General features: G+C 41.1%; 1 protein-coding gene across 18 annotated transcripts in view; it reads right to left on the minus strand.

Annotated features, from left to right (window-relative positions):
* Positions 1 to 18,724, minus strand: part of ADGRL3 (adhesion G protein-coupled receptor L3) — a 486,726-nt gene that overhangs the window by 171,835 nt on the left and 296,167 nt on the right. For 9 of the 18 annotated variants that reach the window (XM_062199279.1, XM_062199284.1, XM_062199276.1 and 6 more), the window contains one exon: positions 4,289 to 4,591. In XM_062199279.1, coding sequence (XP_062055263.1) covers positions 4,289 to 4,591 — 303 coding nt within the window. The remainder of the gene's footprint in view (positions 1 to 4,288; positions 4,592 to 18,724) is intronic. The other 9 variants (XM_062199283.1, XM_062199280.1, XM_062199273.1 and 6 more) reach the window with 1 other exon arrangement.

The raw sequence follows: 18,724 nt of genomic DNA on the forward strand, positions 1-18,724 counted from the left end.
TCCAAAATGTTTATATCCAAATAAGCTGATTCTTTAAAAAAAAACCAAAAAACAAAAAACAGGCTTTTTTAAGAAAAAGATTTATTTATTTGAAAGAGTTATGGAAAGAGAGGGAGAAACTGAAAGAAAATCCATCTGCTGGTCCGTTGCCCAAACGGCTGGAACAGCAAGATCTGGGCCAGGCAGAAGCCAGAAGCTAAGAGCTTCTTCTGGGTCTGTCACATGGATGGCAGGGGCCCAAGCACCCTGGCCATCTTCTGCTGCTTTTCACTGGCCAATAGCAGGGAGCTCGATCAGAAGTGGAGCAGCTGGGACACGAAACAGAGCCCATCTAGGAAACTGGTGTCCCAGGAGGTGGGTTTCCCTGCTACACTACACTACCGGCCCCTAAAGCCATCCTTTTAAAAAATTCTTTCCTTTTTTTATTTGGAAGGAGAGAGGGAGGGACAAAAGGAAGAGAGAGAAAAAGAGAAATCACCCATGCCCTGTTTCACTCCACAAATGCCCAGAACATTTGGGTCCAAATAATCTGAAGTAAGAAGCCAGAACCCAATAGGGGTCTCCCATGGGAGTGGCTGGGACCCAAGTACTTAAGCCACCCCCTGCGGCCTCCTAGGGGGTGTATGAGCAGCAAGGTGGGATTTGAACCCAGGTACTCTGACAAGGGATGCAGGGCGCCCCGGTGGCAGGTTAACCTGCGGCTTCACGATGCCTGCCCCAACTTATTTTTTGCGTTAAGTTTTCATTTGAAAACCAGAGAGAGAAGCACAAAGCCCTCTCACCCACTGCTTTACTCTCTACACAGCCTGTGAATTCAGCCAGGAACCCAGAACACCATCCAGGTGTTCCATGTGAATGGCAGCCATCCAAGTATTTGAACCATCCCTGTCTACGGCCATACCACCCTGACGGCGCCCGATCTCTTCTGCACCATCCCTGCTATTCTCTGGAATCGGAAGCAGAGCCTGAGCCCAAACCCAGGCATGCCCATACCCCAGCCAAATGCCCAGCCCTCAACTTATCTTTTAACTCCATCTTCCATGACCTTTTTGAAACACCCTTCTACAGGAAGGTGTGGGAAGATGAGAAGGTACCTTGGTTTTTAATAAAAGTGCACATTTAATTTTTTTTCAGCAAAATGTTGAAACATATCCATAAATCTTCCATATCCCTTTATGAAAAAGAGGGAGGGTATTTACTTCTAAGTTTTTTGAGATATTGAAATTGGAAAATAGTCTGGGATCTGCTTATTTGCTCTGTCCCCTTAGTTCTGGGCCTCAGTCCCTTCATCATTTTTTTTTTTAATTTGCTATTCTTTTATTTATTTGAAATGTAGAGTGACAGAGAAAGGGAGAGAGAGGACATCTTCCATCCACTGGTTGTTTACCCAAATGGCCACAATGGTCAGGACTGAGCCAGGCCAAAGCCACGAGCCTGGAACTCCATTTGGGTCTCCCATGTGGGTGGCAGGGGCCCAAGGACTTGGGGTCATCTGTTGCCTTCCCAGCCACGTAAGCAGGGAATCGGATCAGGCTCCAACTGGTGCTCCAATGCTGGCATCTCAGGAGGTGGCTTAACCCACAGTGCCACAATGCTGATCTCTTCTCCCTTCAACTTTAAGCGATGGACAGCAGTCCTGACTTCAGACATTTATTGTGAGGATTTGGGAAATCTGAAAGCACTTTGCATTACAGTAATGTGTCATTATTGTTTTGGGAAAACTGGGAAAGGGGCTTTAACGCAAACTTTGTTACCAGTTATTGTATACACCTTCATCTTAATGCTACCCTTCTCAGCTGATTCTGGGATACCTTGGATTATTGCAAAGCCTTCCTCGCCACCTTCTCCTCACTCCGTCAGATTCTTCCTCCACGCTGCTGCTGTTTCTTTCTGAAACCTTAGTCTACCACTGCTGTCCTCTGTTTCATGTCTGTCATTGACTTTCCAGAATCCACTACAGAGTGCGCACTGCCTACCTTTCCAGCTTCATTAACTAAACTCCCTAACCAGCAGACCCCAATTTGAAAACCGTAATGTTTCCCAAAGACAGCATAGTTTTCCTCCAACTGGAATTTCCTTTCCTGCCCTTCTTACTGCCCCTGAAAAAGGTTTGTATAGGCTGTAAGACCCAGGCGCAGGGGACGCTGCTGTGGCACGGAGGGGAAAGATGCCACCTGTAGTGCTAGCACCCCTTTGGGTGCTGGTTCCAGTTCCAGCTGTTCCACTTCCGATCCAGCTCCCAGCTATCGCCTGGGAAAGCTGTAGATGATGGCCCAAGTGTTTGGGCCCCAGGACCCATGTGGGAGACCCAGAGGAAGCTCCAGGCTCCTGGCTTTGGATCAGCTTTGCTCTGGCTGTTGCAGCCATTTGGGGAGTAAATTGGCAGATGGAAGACCTCTCTCTCTCTCTCTGCCTCCGCCTTTCAAACAAATAAATAAATCTTCCGCTGTAGTGGAATGAGAAGGCCATGCGAAGGTGGCCACTGGCAAGTGAGCGTCAGTTAGTCAGGAATGGCTTTGAAACCCACCTGGCTCTGGAAACTGCCTGGCAACAGGCTGTGATTGGATGGATTTGAAACTGCCTGGCAACAGGCTGTGATTGGATGGCTGTGGAAACTGCCTGGCAACAGGCTGTGATTGGTTGGGGTATAGACCGCCCCTTGACCAGATTGGCTGGTCTTGACTATATAAGCTGTTGTACCAACTGTAATAAATGAGTCTGCAGGCTGCTCGCCTCAAGCCTGCTTTCACCCGACTCCCGGGGTCTGTGTGTTGACTCCGCGCCTCTTGCCCCCACCACGCTGCTCTTCTCAGAAACGAACCCACTGCAACATTGTGGAGAACTCAACGGCAACATTCCGCCTTTCAAATAAATAAATAAATCTTAAAAACAACAACTCAGGCACAGCCTTTTTCTGCAAAATTCTCACAATGAACTCCATGGTGGAAACAACCCACCTGCACGTGGGATCCAACTTCCTACTAATGCACACAGTGAGGCAGCAGTGAGGGGTCAAGTACTGGGTCCCTGTCACCCATGTGCGAAACCAGGTTGGAGTTCCAAGTTCCTGACCTCAGTGTGATCTGGTCCTGGCTACTGTGGGCATTTGGGGAGTAATCCAGTGGATGCAAGAGCTCTCTCCCTCACTATGTCAGTTTCCTTAGCTCTCTCTGCCTTTCAAATTAAACACAAAGGAAAATAAATTTTAAAGGATAGGTTAATTTTGATGCAAAACATTTTGGAGTCCATACATGGTTTTTTTTGTAATATGCTTCTCCCATAAACTTTCTGAAGTATGGATATCAAAATTTTTTTGCATCAAAATAAGTTTAACCTTTTAATTATAATTCCCATGAATATTTTGAATTGCCCTCACACATTGGAATTGGAATGATATATCTGTATTTGACTTGCCTTAAGAAATCTTTTGTCCTTAATGAAATGGAATCAGTAACACTCAATCAGCAGGCCCCTCAGAATGCAGAGTGGCATCTCTTGTGTATTCCATTTAGGTACCAATTTTCATGCAAACAATACTTGTTTCTCACATGTTACATGGATCAGGCTATTTCTGCTTCAAATATGGTAACTAAGAAGACAGTTAGCATTTGGGTATATTACACACAAATTAAAATGTATCTTTGATTGACAAATCATGTTCTTAATACAGCAAGCAGAGAGTTCTTCAGTTTTTCACCCTCCCTGGAGGAGACAAAACTCTGTCTGGTGGAGGCAGGACCCAGCAGGAGGGTGCCTGATGCCAGCGTGCTCCCTAACAATGCTAAGAGCCCTTGACCACCAGAGGCCAACTCCTTAATGGTATAATCGACTTTCTCCTTTGTTCAGTTTTAGGCTATTTCAGCGATCTTCTAATACAGAAATACTCGACCTCATTTTCTGCAATTGGTTACCACAAAGTGGGTGACAAACATGAGACCAACTCCCAGCCTGCAAGTGACTCACCCCGGGGAGCTGACACTCTGCAGGGGCCAGCACCTGCGCCTAACTATGCCTTGACCGGGAGACCTGATGCTCTGTGTGGAATCAACCAGTCCCCTCCTAATCGCACCAAATTCTCATGTGTGGCTTCAGATGCGTTTTCAAATTTTGCATTGTAATTCATCTGAGTCCAACATGCACTCAATTGTAAAGTTACCAAATAGGTAATAATCAAAACAAACCAACCAACCAACCTATAACAAAACAAAAAGCAAAGTAAAGGAAAGGGTCCTAGAAAATGAAGCCAAAGGCAGAAGAGGTCCTTAGCTTAGCTCCGGGATGAACTTACCAATAGTTCCCGCAGGGCACGGCTGCTTGGCTGTCTGTCCTTGGCGGGTCTTAAACCACATGATCTCTCGGGCTTCCACAGCCTCACAGCTCTCTTCCAGAGCTGGCATTTGGGATGACGCCGATGGAAGGTGTGTGGTGACGTCATCCAGCACCTCGACAGCTGGAGAGGGGGTGCTGGTGCTCCGGTTCCTCCTGCCGGGCACGGATGGTGTGGTGCTCCTGCCCTGGTTCCACGTTGTGGTTCGGAGCGTGGTACTGGTGGTCGTGCTGCCCAGGCCCAGGGGTCCTGTGGTAGAGATTCCTGAAAGAAAAGTCAGAAGAAATCTCTTCCATTGCTCGTTCTCAGTAGGACCTCAAGATGTCCTAACCCTTTAAAAGAAACCACTTTCAGTTGACAGTTCAAAGAACTTCAATGTATCAGAGGTCCTTGACCTCATTTTCATTTTAATGGTGCCAAAAATCAACCAATACCAAGGTATCAGAGATCCCCTTGAGTGCCAGAACAGCCATCTGATCACTGCCAAACACAGGCTTTTGTGTGGCTCTTCTTTACTCAAATCACAGGAAACAAACAGCACAACTCGAGCCCTCCATAAGCTGCTTAATGCTTGCAGCCTTTTCGACAATTAGAGGATTAAAATTTTAAGCCCTCTCCTTAGAATTTTCAGACTTGGAATAGGAAGGAAAGGAATTACATAAAATATCCTTTTTACATGAAGTACAGGGACCTTCAGAAAGTTCACAGGGAGAACAGGCATTTGTTGCAGGGAATAAACAGCCATTTGGGACACCCACATTCCACACTAGAGCGCCTGGGTTCAAGTCCCAGCTCTGCTCCCGACTCCAGCTTCCTTCAAATGTGCATTCTGGGAGGCAGCAGATGATGGCTCAAGTCATTGGGTCACTGCTACCCACACAGGAGTCCTAGCCTGAGTTCCTGTCTGCTGGTATTGGCTTGTCCCAGCCCTGGCCAGGGCGAGCAACTGGGGAGAGAGCTAGCAAATGGGAGCTCTTCCTCTCTTTCAAATATATAATGTAAAATAAATATATTTTAACATTTATGGAAGAAATGTATTATGAAAAAACTGCATGGATTCCAAATTTGGGGGGATCAACAGAGCACTGATCAATTCCATTTTCTCATGGACTTTCAAAATATGTAGCAAATAGGGGAAAGAGAAGACAAAATAAAACAACAACAAAAAGGGAAAAGAATCAAAGTTCTCACAAGCTAAACACTAAAGAGAAATTCTAAGTCGTCTCCTTAACATATATTAGAGTCGCTCACTGATGGAACTAGATGCCCTTGAAACTGACTCACCTTAATGAAATTTTCAAATTTGATATCAACTAATATAGAGTATAAATAACTATGCCCTTAAATTATTTTCTAACAAAAATTTTAAAATGGGAAAGTGTATTCCAAATTTCAAATAAAGGATGTTAAGTTCTTTGATCAGGTATTAAGAGGTCAATTAACCTGTAAAGTACTCAAGAAATATACTAACCATACTAGGGAAATAATCATGTTGCAGAGTCACCTTTCTGGGGAAGTATATTCATATTTCATCATTGGGATGTGGGGATATATAAGTCCTACACACACACACACACATACACATGCTGCATTCCTAGCAGAAAGACTGGAATCTACGCTCAATCTCACTTACTCACTTACTTAATAAACTATAGGGGCCCGGCTCTGTTCTGATTCAAGATAACTCAGGTTTCAGGAGCTGTGGGGAAGTCCTGTGATATGCCCAGCTATTGGTCATTCACTGTCTACTTCCTATATAACTCAACTCTCTGCTGTCTCAAAGAGGCCTCAGGTTCTACCTGGTGTGCCAGTGTAGATAAAGCTCCAAAAAGCAGGATAGTGGTGGCAGGGAATGTGGTATTAATTTTTAGAGCTTTGAATCACTGGAAGTGTAGCATTTACTGAAGGGATGCTGTTTGCTGTTGGTCTCGCTGCTTCTCATGTTTTAATCCCTCTCTTCTCAGCTTTCCTTCTTCTCCGTATATGTAATTCATCTTGATGTGAATGTAAATGTTCTATTTATATTTAGAGTTCAGAGAAGTGGCACAAAGTATTCTTTTCCTACCTCTTGGAATATACTATATCCCCAAACTGGCATGTCTTATGATTCTCCTTCTTTAATTTGAAATCCATCTATTTTTTTTTCTTTTTCCCTTCAATCATAACAGTGTAAGTTCAACCAAACATCATGAATGGATGATTAAAACAGGATTTTAACTGTTGAAAATACTATTATTTTTTCAATATTTATTTTTTGCAGAATTAAAAGTCCAGATTCATAAAATAAAATGACTTACTTGAAATATTTGTCACAATCCAAACATTCAATTTAATAACATGTTGCACAATATTAAGTGTGGTTGAATGCTTAAAAATGTAAACAATAAAATGACTAATACATTAGTATCACACAAAATCAATAAAATGCTTAAGAAAATATGATATCAAAATAAGAAAATATGATAATAGCTTGGAATTTAAATATTTAGGGGCCAGCATTGTGGCATAGTGGGTAAGGCAGCTACCTACAACACTGGCATCCCATATGGAAGCCAGTTCCTGTTCTAGCGGCTCCACTTCTGAACCGGCTCCCTGGTAATGTGCCTGGGAAAGCAGTGGAGGATGGCCCAAGTACTTGGGCCCCTCTACCCATGTGGGAACTCCGGAAGAAGCTCCTGGCTCCTGTCCAGCTCCAGCTGTTGTGGCCACTTGGGGAGTTAACCAGCAGATGGAAGATCTCTCTTTCTCTCTCTCTCTCTCTCTTTCTCTGTCTCGCTTCCCTCTCTCCCTCTGTGTAACTCTGCCTTTCAAATAAATAAATTGATCTTTAAAAACAGAAAATTAAATATTTAGCACTATTAGGAACTAGCTTTTTATAAAAGTCTGTATGTTATTGCTGGGATGTAAGCACATTTTTATGCAAATTTTTCCAGATGATGAAAGATTCTTTTTGACTTCATACTACTTGAGAGTGGTTAAGCAATAGTTAAAAGCCAACTTCAAGTATTTTCTCTGACTCCTTCAACTTAAATAATGCCAACTCTCATTTGTACTCTTGCAGGGACGATTCTGAGTAACTTAATTGTTGACAGGGACTATAATCTGTTCATTGATAATGAGCAAAGTTTTTCTTTCAAGCAAAGCATTGAAAACTCTTCTTGTGTTTTTCGTTTGAACATGCGAAAATGGAGACGCACAGCAGTTACCTGTTATTAGTTAAATAATCTTACGCTCAAGTTAACTTGTTCAGAAAATCTCTGAACTAGAGTAGAAATTAGCTTTTTTAAAACAAGCTCTGATTTTCAACTGTCTTTTTCCTCTACTCAAGAATGACAGGTACTGGCAGAATGCTTTCTAAGCACACACACATTTCTTCAGTTAGATATTTTAATTAGCATATAACTCTCTGGAATGAGAAAGATTTGTTCAGTAATCACTTCTACTGTGACAGAACCACATGGCTGCACATGGCGATGTGAAGTTTAGACAGTCTACTGTCTCAGGTGCACAAATCATACACCAGGAGCAATGGGGCACTTCCACCAGAGCTTTGCTGGCTGGGACTCTAAATTACCAATTTTGAATATATTTATCTTGCATAGACTTTCCATATGGATCACTGTGCTCAATTTACATCATTCAGATTTCAAATCTGCAGTATTCTACCAAAAAGTATTTAACAATACAGTACCTAGTACATAGTAGAAATTAATGTTCTCCTTTTTTCTCCCTAAAATTACCCTACTTAAACCATTCTCCTCAATTGTCCAGAGGTAATTCTCAGTATAAAAAAAAAATCAAACTATATTACTTACCTAATTAAAATCATTAACTGGCTTGTGTCTGCTCTCCAAACAAAATCAGAACTCTTTTTCCTTATCTGTGGAGCCCTTTCCAAGTTTCTCTCTTCAGATCCTTTATAATAATTCCTTATCTCTTAATTCTATTCTTTGAACCACACACAATTACCAGGTCCCAGTTCTTTCTGCCTTGGGGCTTTTGCACATGCTGTACAGAGTCCCTACCCCCCATTTTTACCTGGCCAACTCTATTTATTCATTGTTTAAGGCTTAGCTTCAATGCCAGCTCCATCAAGAAACCTTTCCAAGTTCACCGAGTCTGGGTTTTATACCAGCATTTGCTTTGTTAAGATTTTTTTTCCTTAGCCTTTACTCTTATATCTGATTAAGAGTAAATAAGCCCCGAGTCAGGAGATATGAAAACGAGGGACAGGTCAAGGAAGCAGAAGAAGGGAAGTTTCGTAATGGAAGGGATAAACTCAACAGAAGGAAAAAGCAAACAGGACACCTAAGAGTTCCTACAGTTAATAGACCAGAACAAAGCACTACAAAAACCACTACCCAACTCACAAGGAAATTGGCAGGGAGAATACAAAGCCCTCCTTTTCCTCAAAATGACCCTATCTCAAAACAACCATATTTTAAGCAAATATACTGTTATGAAGCACTCACACGGATACAAGTGGTTTTCAAGAAGCCCCATTTGTCATGAAATACATCCACAGAACCGAGTTTAATACAGACATCCTAATGTTGGGGATCAATACACAACTGACTTCCTTGGATTGGTGCCACAGAGAGATGTCTACAAGCAGGTCATCCTATTCCATTTGACTTTAAGCAGAATAAAAGTCGATTTTAAAAGCTGTCCCTGATCTCCCCTCCCCTCCCTTCCATTTGTTGCTTGGTCAGACTCCCAAGGGCTCTGCTCAATGGCAGCTTCGGGCAGAACAAGCACCAGTGATATACATGCTGTCCTGGATGCCCAGGAAAGCACTCGTCTTATTGCTGTATACTGGGAAGAAATATCTAGATTCACGGAGGAGTCACGGACTGGCAAAACTCCAGTCCATATTATACACTGTAAGAGTGTATCTTTATCTTCCGGCAAGAGAGAAGTGAAATGACACTATCTCGGTGTATAGTGCTATTGAATCTTACTTGATGACAATGCTAGCTTAATAAAACCATGTTATTAGGTGCTTTTTGTGGCTGTGGACCAGGAAAAGGTCACTGCCTGAAAGAAAATAAGTTTGAGTAACTACTTATACTCAAAGGCTACATTCACGGAGGGGCTGGCATTGTCGTGTAGCTGATAATGCAGGTGCTGCAATGCTGGCATCCCATGTGGGCATTGGTTCATGTCCAGCTGTTCCACTTCCTAGCCAGCTCCTTGTTGACGGCCTGGGAAGAGCAGTGGAAGGAGGCCCAAGTGTGGAGCCACTGTCATCCACAGGGGACACATGTACAAAGTTCCTGGCTTCAGCCTGCCACAGCCCCAGCCATAGTGGAGAATCAATCAACAGATGGAAGATCTCTCTACATCTCTCTCCCTCTTTATCTCTCTCTATAGCAATTTAAAACAATTTTTCCTCACAATCTTATTTCCAAAATAAAATTTTAACTTTCTAATACCTTGAAATTTACTGTCAATAGCTTATTTCATTCTTATGATTTTATTTTATTTTGCTTAAAGTCTTTTTCTTTCAATCTGCCTTGAAAAGCATAAATATTACTTTGGAGGTTATTACAGGTAATAGTTTGTGGGATATACTCATAGAAAACAGCTAAAAATGACCAAGATCTGTATAGTGCCATACATTTTGTGATATTTTTATCACTATTATTTCATTTAATTGTGACCAAAAATGTGTGGAAATTATTACATGAATTCCTAACATTTAAGATGAGAAAACAAAGGGTTAAATAATAAGTGAATCATAATCCTACAAATAGAAAGTTGGCATCCCCTGATTCGACATTCCATGTTTTTACTATTTTGCTGTATTAAATAGAGAATTTATAAAAAGATTCTAGTGAAGTATTTTTATTGGTAACTACGAAATATGTGGGATGGGCATCTTCTAAAAAAGATGTAATAGTTAAGATAATTTAAACTATCCAACCTGAGTATTAACTTCACAGCTAAAGAAACACTTGCTTTGTACTCATAAAGTGCATGGGTTTTCTTTTTTTTTTTTTTTTCCTTTCTCCCTAAAATATGTTCTCCCTTTCATGCTCGTGGTTTCTCCCTTACAAACATTTCTTTGTGCTGCATTCATTCCAACATACAGTATTTTGGCTGAACACTGAGACATTCTTTCTCCCCATCCTCCAGGCTTCACTGAAATCCAAGGTCAGTGATGAAGGCCTTCGGGAACCTTCCCAAGGGCCTGATAGAGGAAATAAGAAAGCCAAAACCAGAACAGCACTGTGAGTGCCTTTCGGCTACTTGCGCAGTGCCTCGCGTACAAAGAAGCAGGACTGCCAGACCCCCACGGATATCACTTGGTGGCAGCAGATGTGATTATACCACATTTTGAAAAAGAAGCATTAATATTACCAGTCATGAAATTATCTAACTCTTTTCAGAATTCATTTAGAACATGTGGTCTCTGGAGATGGTGAAATGCCACAGACTATCAGCCATGTGAAGTTATATTAGTTTTGCAATTTGATCCATTTATATTTTTGGCTTTCTCCTGGTTAGGATATTCTACTTTTGTAAACAGAGGAAATTTTTAATACACAGGAAAGCATATTGGCCTTATCATGTAAGATAATAAGCTAAGATGTAAGATTTTTGTATGTACCTTATTGAAATTATCTGCTATCTACCATGCCAGGAGCCGTGCTAAATGTTTTGAATACATTTTCTAGCTTAGTACACCCAACAACCTTCAGGGAGGTGTATTCCTCTTCCTGTTAGCAATGAAAGGAGTCAAGGTAAGTAGTTTTTCTAAGCATGCACAGATGGTAAGTTTTAGGACTGGATTTAATCCATGTTTATCAGATATTTTTTCCCTTTCCACCATGACACAGCCATTGTTGAAAAATTACAAAAAAATAACATAGACTTGCATGCAAACTGTCCCCAACACTATCGTCATACACTTTCACAGTTAGTTGCTCTTGCCCAGATATTATTCTGACCTATTGAGTTATGATGACAAATCTGTGAGAAAATACTGTTAATAATGCTCATCTTCTGCTTCACTCCCCAGGCTGAAGCTGGGAGCCAGTCAAACCGTCCATTTCTCTGATATGGGTCTCTGGGGAGTACATTAGCAGGAACTGGGAGCTGGAAACTAAACCCAAGCACTGCAGTGTGGCACGTGGGCTTAGTGACTGCTAGGTTAAATGCATGCCCATCAAAGATATACTCTGACAAAAAGAAAATGACCACAGGTACTTAAGTACTTTACAAAGTATAAGACAGGGCTTAATAAATGTTTAGTATCAGTGACAACATGGTTATTTATTCCTACATTTCAAATGAGAATTATAGCTTGCTTACTATTGTTCCAGCTCCTATTCTACATGCTGGGGATACAGAAGTTATCAATCAAGACACCAACAAAATCAAAATCTGTGCCTTCACAGAGCTTGTATTTAGTAGGAAAGACTAAACAAGGCAATAAATAGTATAAAAATAAGAATATCTATTCTATTAGACATTAAGAAGTGTTAAGGATAAGAAGAAAAAAATAAAGCAAAGGAAAGTGATAGGAAGTGTTGGGGTGGGAAAACTGTATATATATATATATATATATATATATATATATATATATATGGCAGAGAGAAAGAAAGAGACAGAGTTCACATCCACTGGTTTATAACTCAAATGCCTACAACTGTCAGAGCTTGGTTATGCTGAAGCTGGGAACAAGGAATTCCATCCAGGTCTCTCAAAGTGAGTAGCAGCGACCCATATTTTTGAGCAATCACCTGCTGCCTCCCAGGGTGCACATTAGTGGAAAGCTGGAATCAGAACTGTACCTAGGTACTCTGACATGGGATGGAGGTACCTTAACTGTTGTGCCAAATGCATTACGATCTTTATTAATAGAGTGTCAGGCATGACCTGGCTGTTATGATGATGCTAAAGATCTGATGGAAGAAGGGAGGGAAATGAATGATCGGGGATTTCTAGGCAGAGGAAACAGCACCTGTGAGGCCAGACACACTGAGGTGGTCAAACATGGCTGGAGCAGAGCAAGTAAGAAAGAGGTCAGAGGGGATAGACTTATGGGACAAGGGACTGTGCAGGTCACAGGGAGAACTCTGACATCTACTCTGGCTGGTGGGGGAAGCCACTGGACAGTTTACAGTGAAGGGGTGATGGGATCTAAATCCACTTTATAGGGTCTCTTGGGTTGCTGTGCTGGAAGCATGACTGGACGGAGGGCAGTGGGCACACAGGGAACAAGTGTCTACTGGCTGAACTTCCGTGCTGGTCATGGCGGTGCCAATGGGAATGCTATGGGATGCACATGTATGTACAAGGGCATGGATGTATGCGAGATGGCTGGTGACTTCTGCATGCGGATACCACGATCTTCGCAGGCAATAATAGGCCGTCAGTGGTTGTGAGGTGAGCTGATGCTTGCTTCTTTATTTTAATGAAATGTTAGCCATTCCCATAAAAATAATTAGATGGCGGAATAGGAAGGGAGCACATTGATAGTTCAGCAAGACACACAGGTTAATAATAGTGGAGATACTGCAGGGTCAAGGAAGAGTAGGGGAAGAAACAGCAGTGGAGACTCTTCCGGAACTAGTGATTCACAGTGGACCTGCGTGGAGAGCGTGGAAGCCCAAGTTCGGGACACCAGCGGCAGACTCAACGCACCAGCGCTGGAACGCGAGGTGAGCCGAACCTCGATAGCCCGAGACACCAGCGGGCAAGCAGAAAGAGGAGGCTAGAGGGAACGAGGCTTGAAACTGCGTGGGGAAGGGCTCACCAGGCTAACTAGAAGAGAGAGAGGAAAAGAAAGAAAAAGTGATCGATACGGACACGAGTTTCTCTCTCTCCGCTCACCCCTCAAAGGCGAGCAAGACAAAGAGCAGGCGCCATTTTGGACATACGTCATAAGCAGGGCGACCTCAGGTCTGCACCAGCCCTGAGCCTAGCAGAAAAACCTGACTCTGGGGGGAGGGGTGAAATAACAGGAGATTAGCATCTAACTTGGCAACCCAGTGGGAGACTGCAGGAGAATTGGAGCCCACACCGAGGGCAGCAGAGATTCCCTGTGTGGTCCTTGGGAAAGAGCTTCTGATCTCTGGCTCCTGTGGGTATATCATTCGCCTGCTAACTACCTCCAATTACATTCAGCTGTGCGGAATTACTTCCCTTTTGAATAAAAAAAAAAAAAAGAGAGAGAGAGATTTACCACGCCTAACCTGGGAGTGTCATCTTTGACACACCCTCAACCCTGAGGAACCAAACACAGCTCTCAGTCCACACTCATCTCAAGCCTCTAAGGCTCCACTGAAAGCAGACAGTCCACTTAATATAGAGCCATAGTGTAACAAGAAAAAACACCACAGTGAAGAAACCAAATATCTCCAACATGCCAAACAACAAACGCAAAAACCAAGCTAACAAGAACAAGGAAGACACTATGATGCCCCCAAATGAAAAAGACACCCCAATTCAAGATTATGAAGATGATGAGATCGAAGAAATGCAAGAAGCGGATCTCAAAAAATTGATAAGAACATTAAGAAGTTCTCAAAAACAAATTCTTGAACTACAGAAATCCTTAGTGGACAAGATAGAAAATCTCTCTCGTGAAAATGAAATATTAAGGAGGAATCAAAATGAAATGAAACAACTAGTAGAACATGAAACTGTGATAGTGACAAAAAACCACAATGAAATGAAGAACTCAATAGATCAAATGACAAACACATTAGAGAGCCTTAAAAACAGAATGGGTGAAGCAGAAGAGAGAATATCAGACTTAGAAGACAGAGAACAGGAAAGGAAACAGGCAAACCAAAGAAAAGAAGAAGAAATTAGAAATCTAAAACATATTGTCGGGAATCTACAGGATACTAATAAAAAACCTAATATTTGGGTTCTAGGAGTTCCTGAAGGCATGGAGAGGAAGAAAGGATTAGAAGGCATTTTCAGTGAGATACTAGCAGAAAATTTCCCAGGTTTGGAGAAGGACAGAGGCATCTTAGTACAGGAAGCTTATAGAACCCCTAATAAACATGACCAAAAGAGATCCTCACCACGACACATTGTAATCAAACTCACCACAGTGAAACATAAAGAAAAGATTCTAAAAGGTGCAAGAAAGAAACGTCAGATTACTCTCAGAGGATCTCCAATTAGACTCACAGCAGACTTCTCATCAGAAACCCTACAAGCTAGAAGGGAATGGTGAGATATAGCCCAGGTACTAAGAGAGAAAAACTGCCAGCCCAGAATATTATATCCTGCAAAGCTCTCATTTGTGAATGAAGGTGAAATTAAGACTTTTCATAGCAAACAGAAACTGAAAGAATTTGTTGCCACTCATCCTGCCCTGCAAAAGATGCTTAAAGATGTGTTACACACAGAAACACAGAAACATGGTCACCAATATGAAAGAAGGTAAAGGAAGGAAACCTCACAGCAAAAGATCACAGGAAGCTCAATTTCTCTTTGACATAGAATTAAACTCTGATGCTCTGTTAAAGCAATGTGTTAAAGTAATCTAAAAACAAAAAGCAATTCAAATCAATTGGCAATCTACAAAAAGAGTTAAAGATTTTAAAAGCTATTATTAAAATTGCTATATTGGTCTATTATGCTATGTTATATGTGTGTACATATTGTATGTCCACATAGGAAATTTTATTAAGAGTTTTATTTTAAATGGCTTATAGATAAGATTGTCCATAAATTTAAGCCGCTAAAATCAATCAAAGATACATTTTAATTTGTGTGACCTAAATCTGTGTATCATATGTTTTAAACGTGTTAGTAGAAAGAAACTAAAAACATTTTATATGGTTGTGCTTAAGTTTACTGGCTAAACAAACTACACCATGTTAGATATTTAAGAGGTGTTTTCAAATACATGATTCTTAAAATTTATAGAAGGCATTGAACCTTCTGGTAAATGTTTTCTTAAGTTGTTATCTAATGGTTGAAACGGTTTGCTAAGTATTCATGTAATATTGCTATTGTCAGCAAGTGATCTAGGACTTGCTCCCTCATTTCTCTATTCTAAGCCCAACTTATTCTTTCATTTCTCTATTCTCTTCAAGGTAGGAAACTAATTCTATTATGAAGGAATCTGTAGGACGCACAATTTAATCTTTAGACCTTATAAAAGAGATGGCTAACAATTTTCTGTAATAGCATAGCCAAGATAAGAATTTAAATAATAATCTCATAGCTAGATTCACTTCGCCATCAGCGAAGTATACAGTAAGTAGAAAAAACCTCCCTTTCAGACAAAAGGGAAAGAAAGTTTTAAAGTGAGAATATAATTTTCCTCATGGGCATTGTCTACCTTAGAAAAACTACTACAGAACATGCCTGTGACTATAGACTTGTAGTTCAGGCCACCGAAGATTAGAGATGGGATACGGGCACTCCCTTGACTTGAATCCTCTGGTCTGCTTGAACACAAATCAGGAGGAAAAGAAAGCTAGGCATCAGAAGCAATGGGTGGCAGGCCTATTAATGGCTGATCTGTACAGTGATCTGCCCTCAAGGAGACCCAACAGGCCAGTCCACTGCAGTGGCTTTCAATGTGGTAAGCCTGGGCTTCAGCAGAAGTCAGCTTGTGAAGAGCCCTGGCAGCTCTGCCAAGAGTTGGATCACTGGAAATGGACCTACCCTGGAGTCGAAGGATGCCCAGGTCAGAGCCACAGATCTTATTGGCTCCAAGCTGAAAAGCCCTTCACTCAGCCCAACTTCCAAAGTGACCACTGCAGCTGAGGGGATGGTCAAGTAGGGTCAGCAACATTGCAGGCAGAACTGTAAATTTCTTGTTAGAGATGCCCCCTGCCTTTACCTGGCCAGCTCTCCTCCCAGGCCAGCCAAGTAATGAAAGTCAACAGAGTGCCTTCCCCTAGGAGGTTCACACCTCCCTTAGGGTATACCCCATGTGAAGAGATAGATAGGTCTGGGCCTCTTAACTTACAAGGCCTAAAGCCCACCAGATTATTATCAAGCCCCTTCTATCAGGTTCTATTTGCCTCTCAATCAGAAAACTTAATTGTAGCTTAGACAGCACCTTTCTTAGCTCCTCTAATAATGACTCTGTCCTTTGTTCTAGACCCTGTCTAGCACACCTGGGCCTCATTCCTTTGTAATCATAACCTCTACTCTACCACCAATGGCTCTACTTCCAACCTGTGTGTACTGATGGTCCTCTTCCCCACTTAATGCTGTATAATTGTTCAAACCTGGTAAATGCCACTCTTAGGATCATTGGTTACTATCCTCACTCTGTCTTTTATGACCTTGTCTAAATATGATCAGAGTCGGCAAACTTGGAAGGCTTCCATAGCCTTGGCAACTCATGACGACAGCCTAGGGTGGTTACTGGCGCCATAAACTAGAGTGTCAATTTGTTGGGTCAACAACAGGAGCCACTGTGCACTTGCTCCTCATGTGGGATCTCTGTCCTTAATGTACTGTACATTTTGATTTAATGCTATAACTAGTACTCAAGCAGTATGTTTCACTTTGTGTTTCTATGTGGGTGCAAACTGTTGAAATCTTTATACTAAATTGATCTTCTGTATATAAAGAGAATTGAAAATGAATCTTGATGTGAACAGAAGGGGAGAGGGAGCGGGAGAGGGGAGGTTTGTGGATGGGAGGGAAGTTATGGGAGGGGGAAGCCATTGTAATCCATAAGCTGTACACTGGAAATTTATATTTATTAAATAAAAGTTTAAAAAAAAGAAAAAAAATAATTCTAATGCTCCATTTCAATAGCTATTACTTCTTAAAACCTGAAATAACCACATAAATATATTGACCCCAAACAGTGTAAAAATATTCCTGTATTAAGATGCAGTTATAGAGGTGTTCTCATTTATATCACAAGCATTTCTAGAAGTTTTAATTAATGGGAATGCCAAACTTTGGCAGTCATTAAACCATGGAAATGTCCCTTAAATTGGAGCTATAATTTTTTAAAAATATAAAGAAATGCCCATATCAGTTTTGCTGCAAATAGCATTTTATCAAATTTTGTTTTAAGTTTTTGTCAAACAAATTAACAAGAATTATATACTACGGTAGTTTTAATGACATGAGTAATTTAAAATTTACCATATATGAGTAAAGTTGAACATCTTTTCATTATGTTTTATAGTCCTTGACTATTTCACTACTGGACTTGGTCATTTTACTTTTAATTTGTCATATTAATTTAGTAGAGCCATTAAGCCTTTGACTATAATATAAATTAAAAATGTTACCTTGCAAAAATAATAAATGGAATATTAAGTTGAATAAAAAATAAAACATGGAAATGAACAAACCAGGGAATTTAGTTAAACTGAATTAGAATTTACTGATTTCTCAAATGCACAACAAAACATACTGAAGAAGTGAAGACTGTGCCACCTCAAAGTACCCTGAATTGGTAAGTCAATCATTTGAGGCTGCATTACTGGAGGGGCTGTAACTTTAGAAGGGCTGTGTGGCCCGTCTATTCCTGCATTCAGCAAGCCATAAGAATTCCTCAGGAAGACTGCACTTCACATACCAGGGCAGAAAGAGAGCCTTGAGCATCAGAAACTGGTAACTGAGATTCTGAACAAACAAATACCACGCGGTAGCCCACATCTCCCTTATTTCCCACCAGCTTCTCAATCCTCCATCCCGCCCTGTTTATCCTTAATAACAGCCCTAGAACTTACTACTCTAATCCACAGATGCGTATCTCCACACATTTATTGTTCTTTGTCCAAAATGTATAAAAGCATCATGTTTTGTCATTTCTTTAGACTTTACTCTCCTGAAATCGTCCCCATTTACATGTAAATCTAACGGAGTTTATATTTTTCTCTTGTTAAGCAGCACTTGTATTAATTGATATGGATTGATAGATCAATCCATCCAATCAAAGAGGTCATGTAGACAATGGGGGGAGGGGAAGCAGATTCTCTCCTCCCCTACACACATCAAGACCATCAGCCACTGAATTGCTACTGATTTAGAATTATTCCTTACAACCAGCCGCAACACTGCTTTTTCTCTACCTCTGACATCACTGTTGAATAGCTACTGGAATTAATGCCTAAAATGTGTAGTGACTTCTATTTTACTCTTAGCTGGTGAATTATAATTTACCTGTGAAGATAAAGGGATTCCTGAGCTGTGTGTGACTTCGTTATGAATAAATATGAAGGCAAAATAAATTCAAGAAAAATAAAATTATCTCCAATGTTTGGGAATGAAAAATGCCAAGTGAACAGGGAAGACAAGCCCATAATTTAAGCTCGGAGCATTTTATTTCTAAGAATGCAGTATTAGTCACTTTGATCTACTGCAGATGCTTGGAGAATATATATGTGCTTATCTTTTTTACATATGCCCAGGCTTCTAAGAAACTGTTAGAATATAGGCCCT

Source organism: Lepus europaeus, chromosome 8, assembly GCF_033115175.1.
Source record: "Lepus europaeus isolate LE1 chromosome 8, mLepTim1.pri, whole genome shotgun sequence".
Classification (NCBI taxonomy): domain Eukaryota; kingdom Metazoa; phylum Chordata; class Mammalia; order Lagomorpha; family Leporidae; genus Lepus; species Lepus europaeus.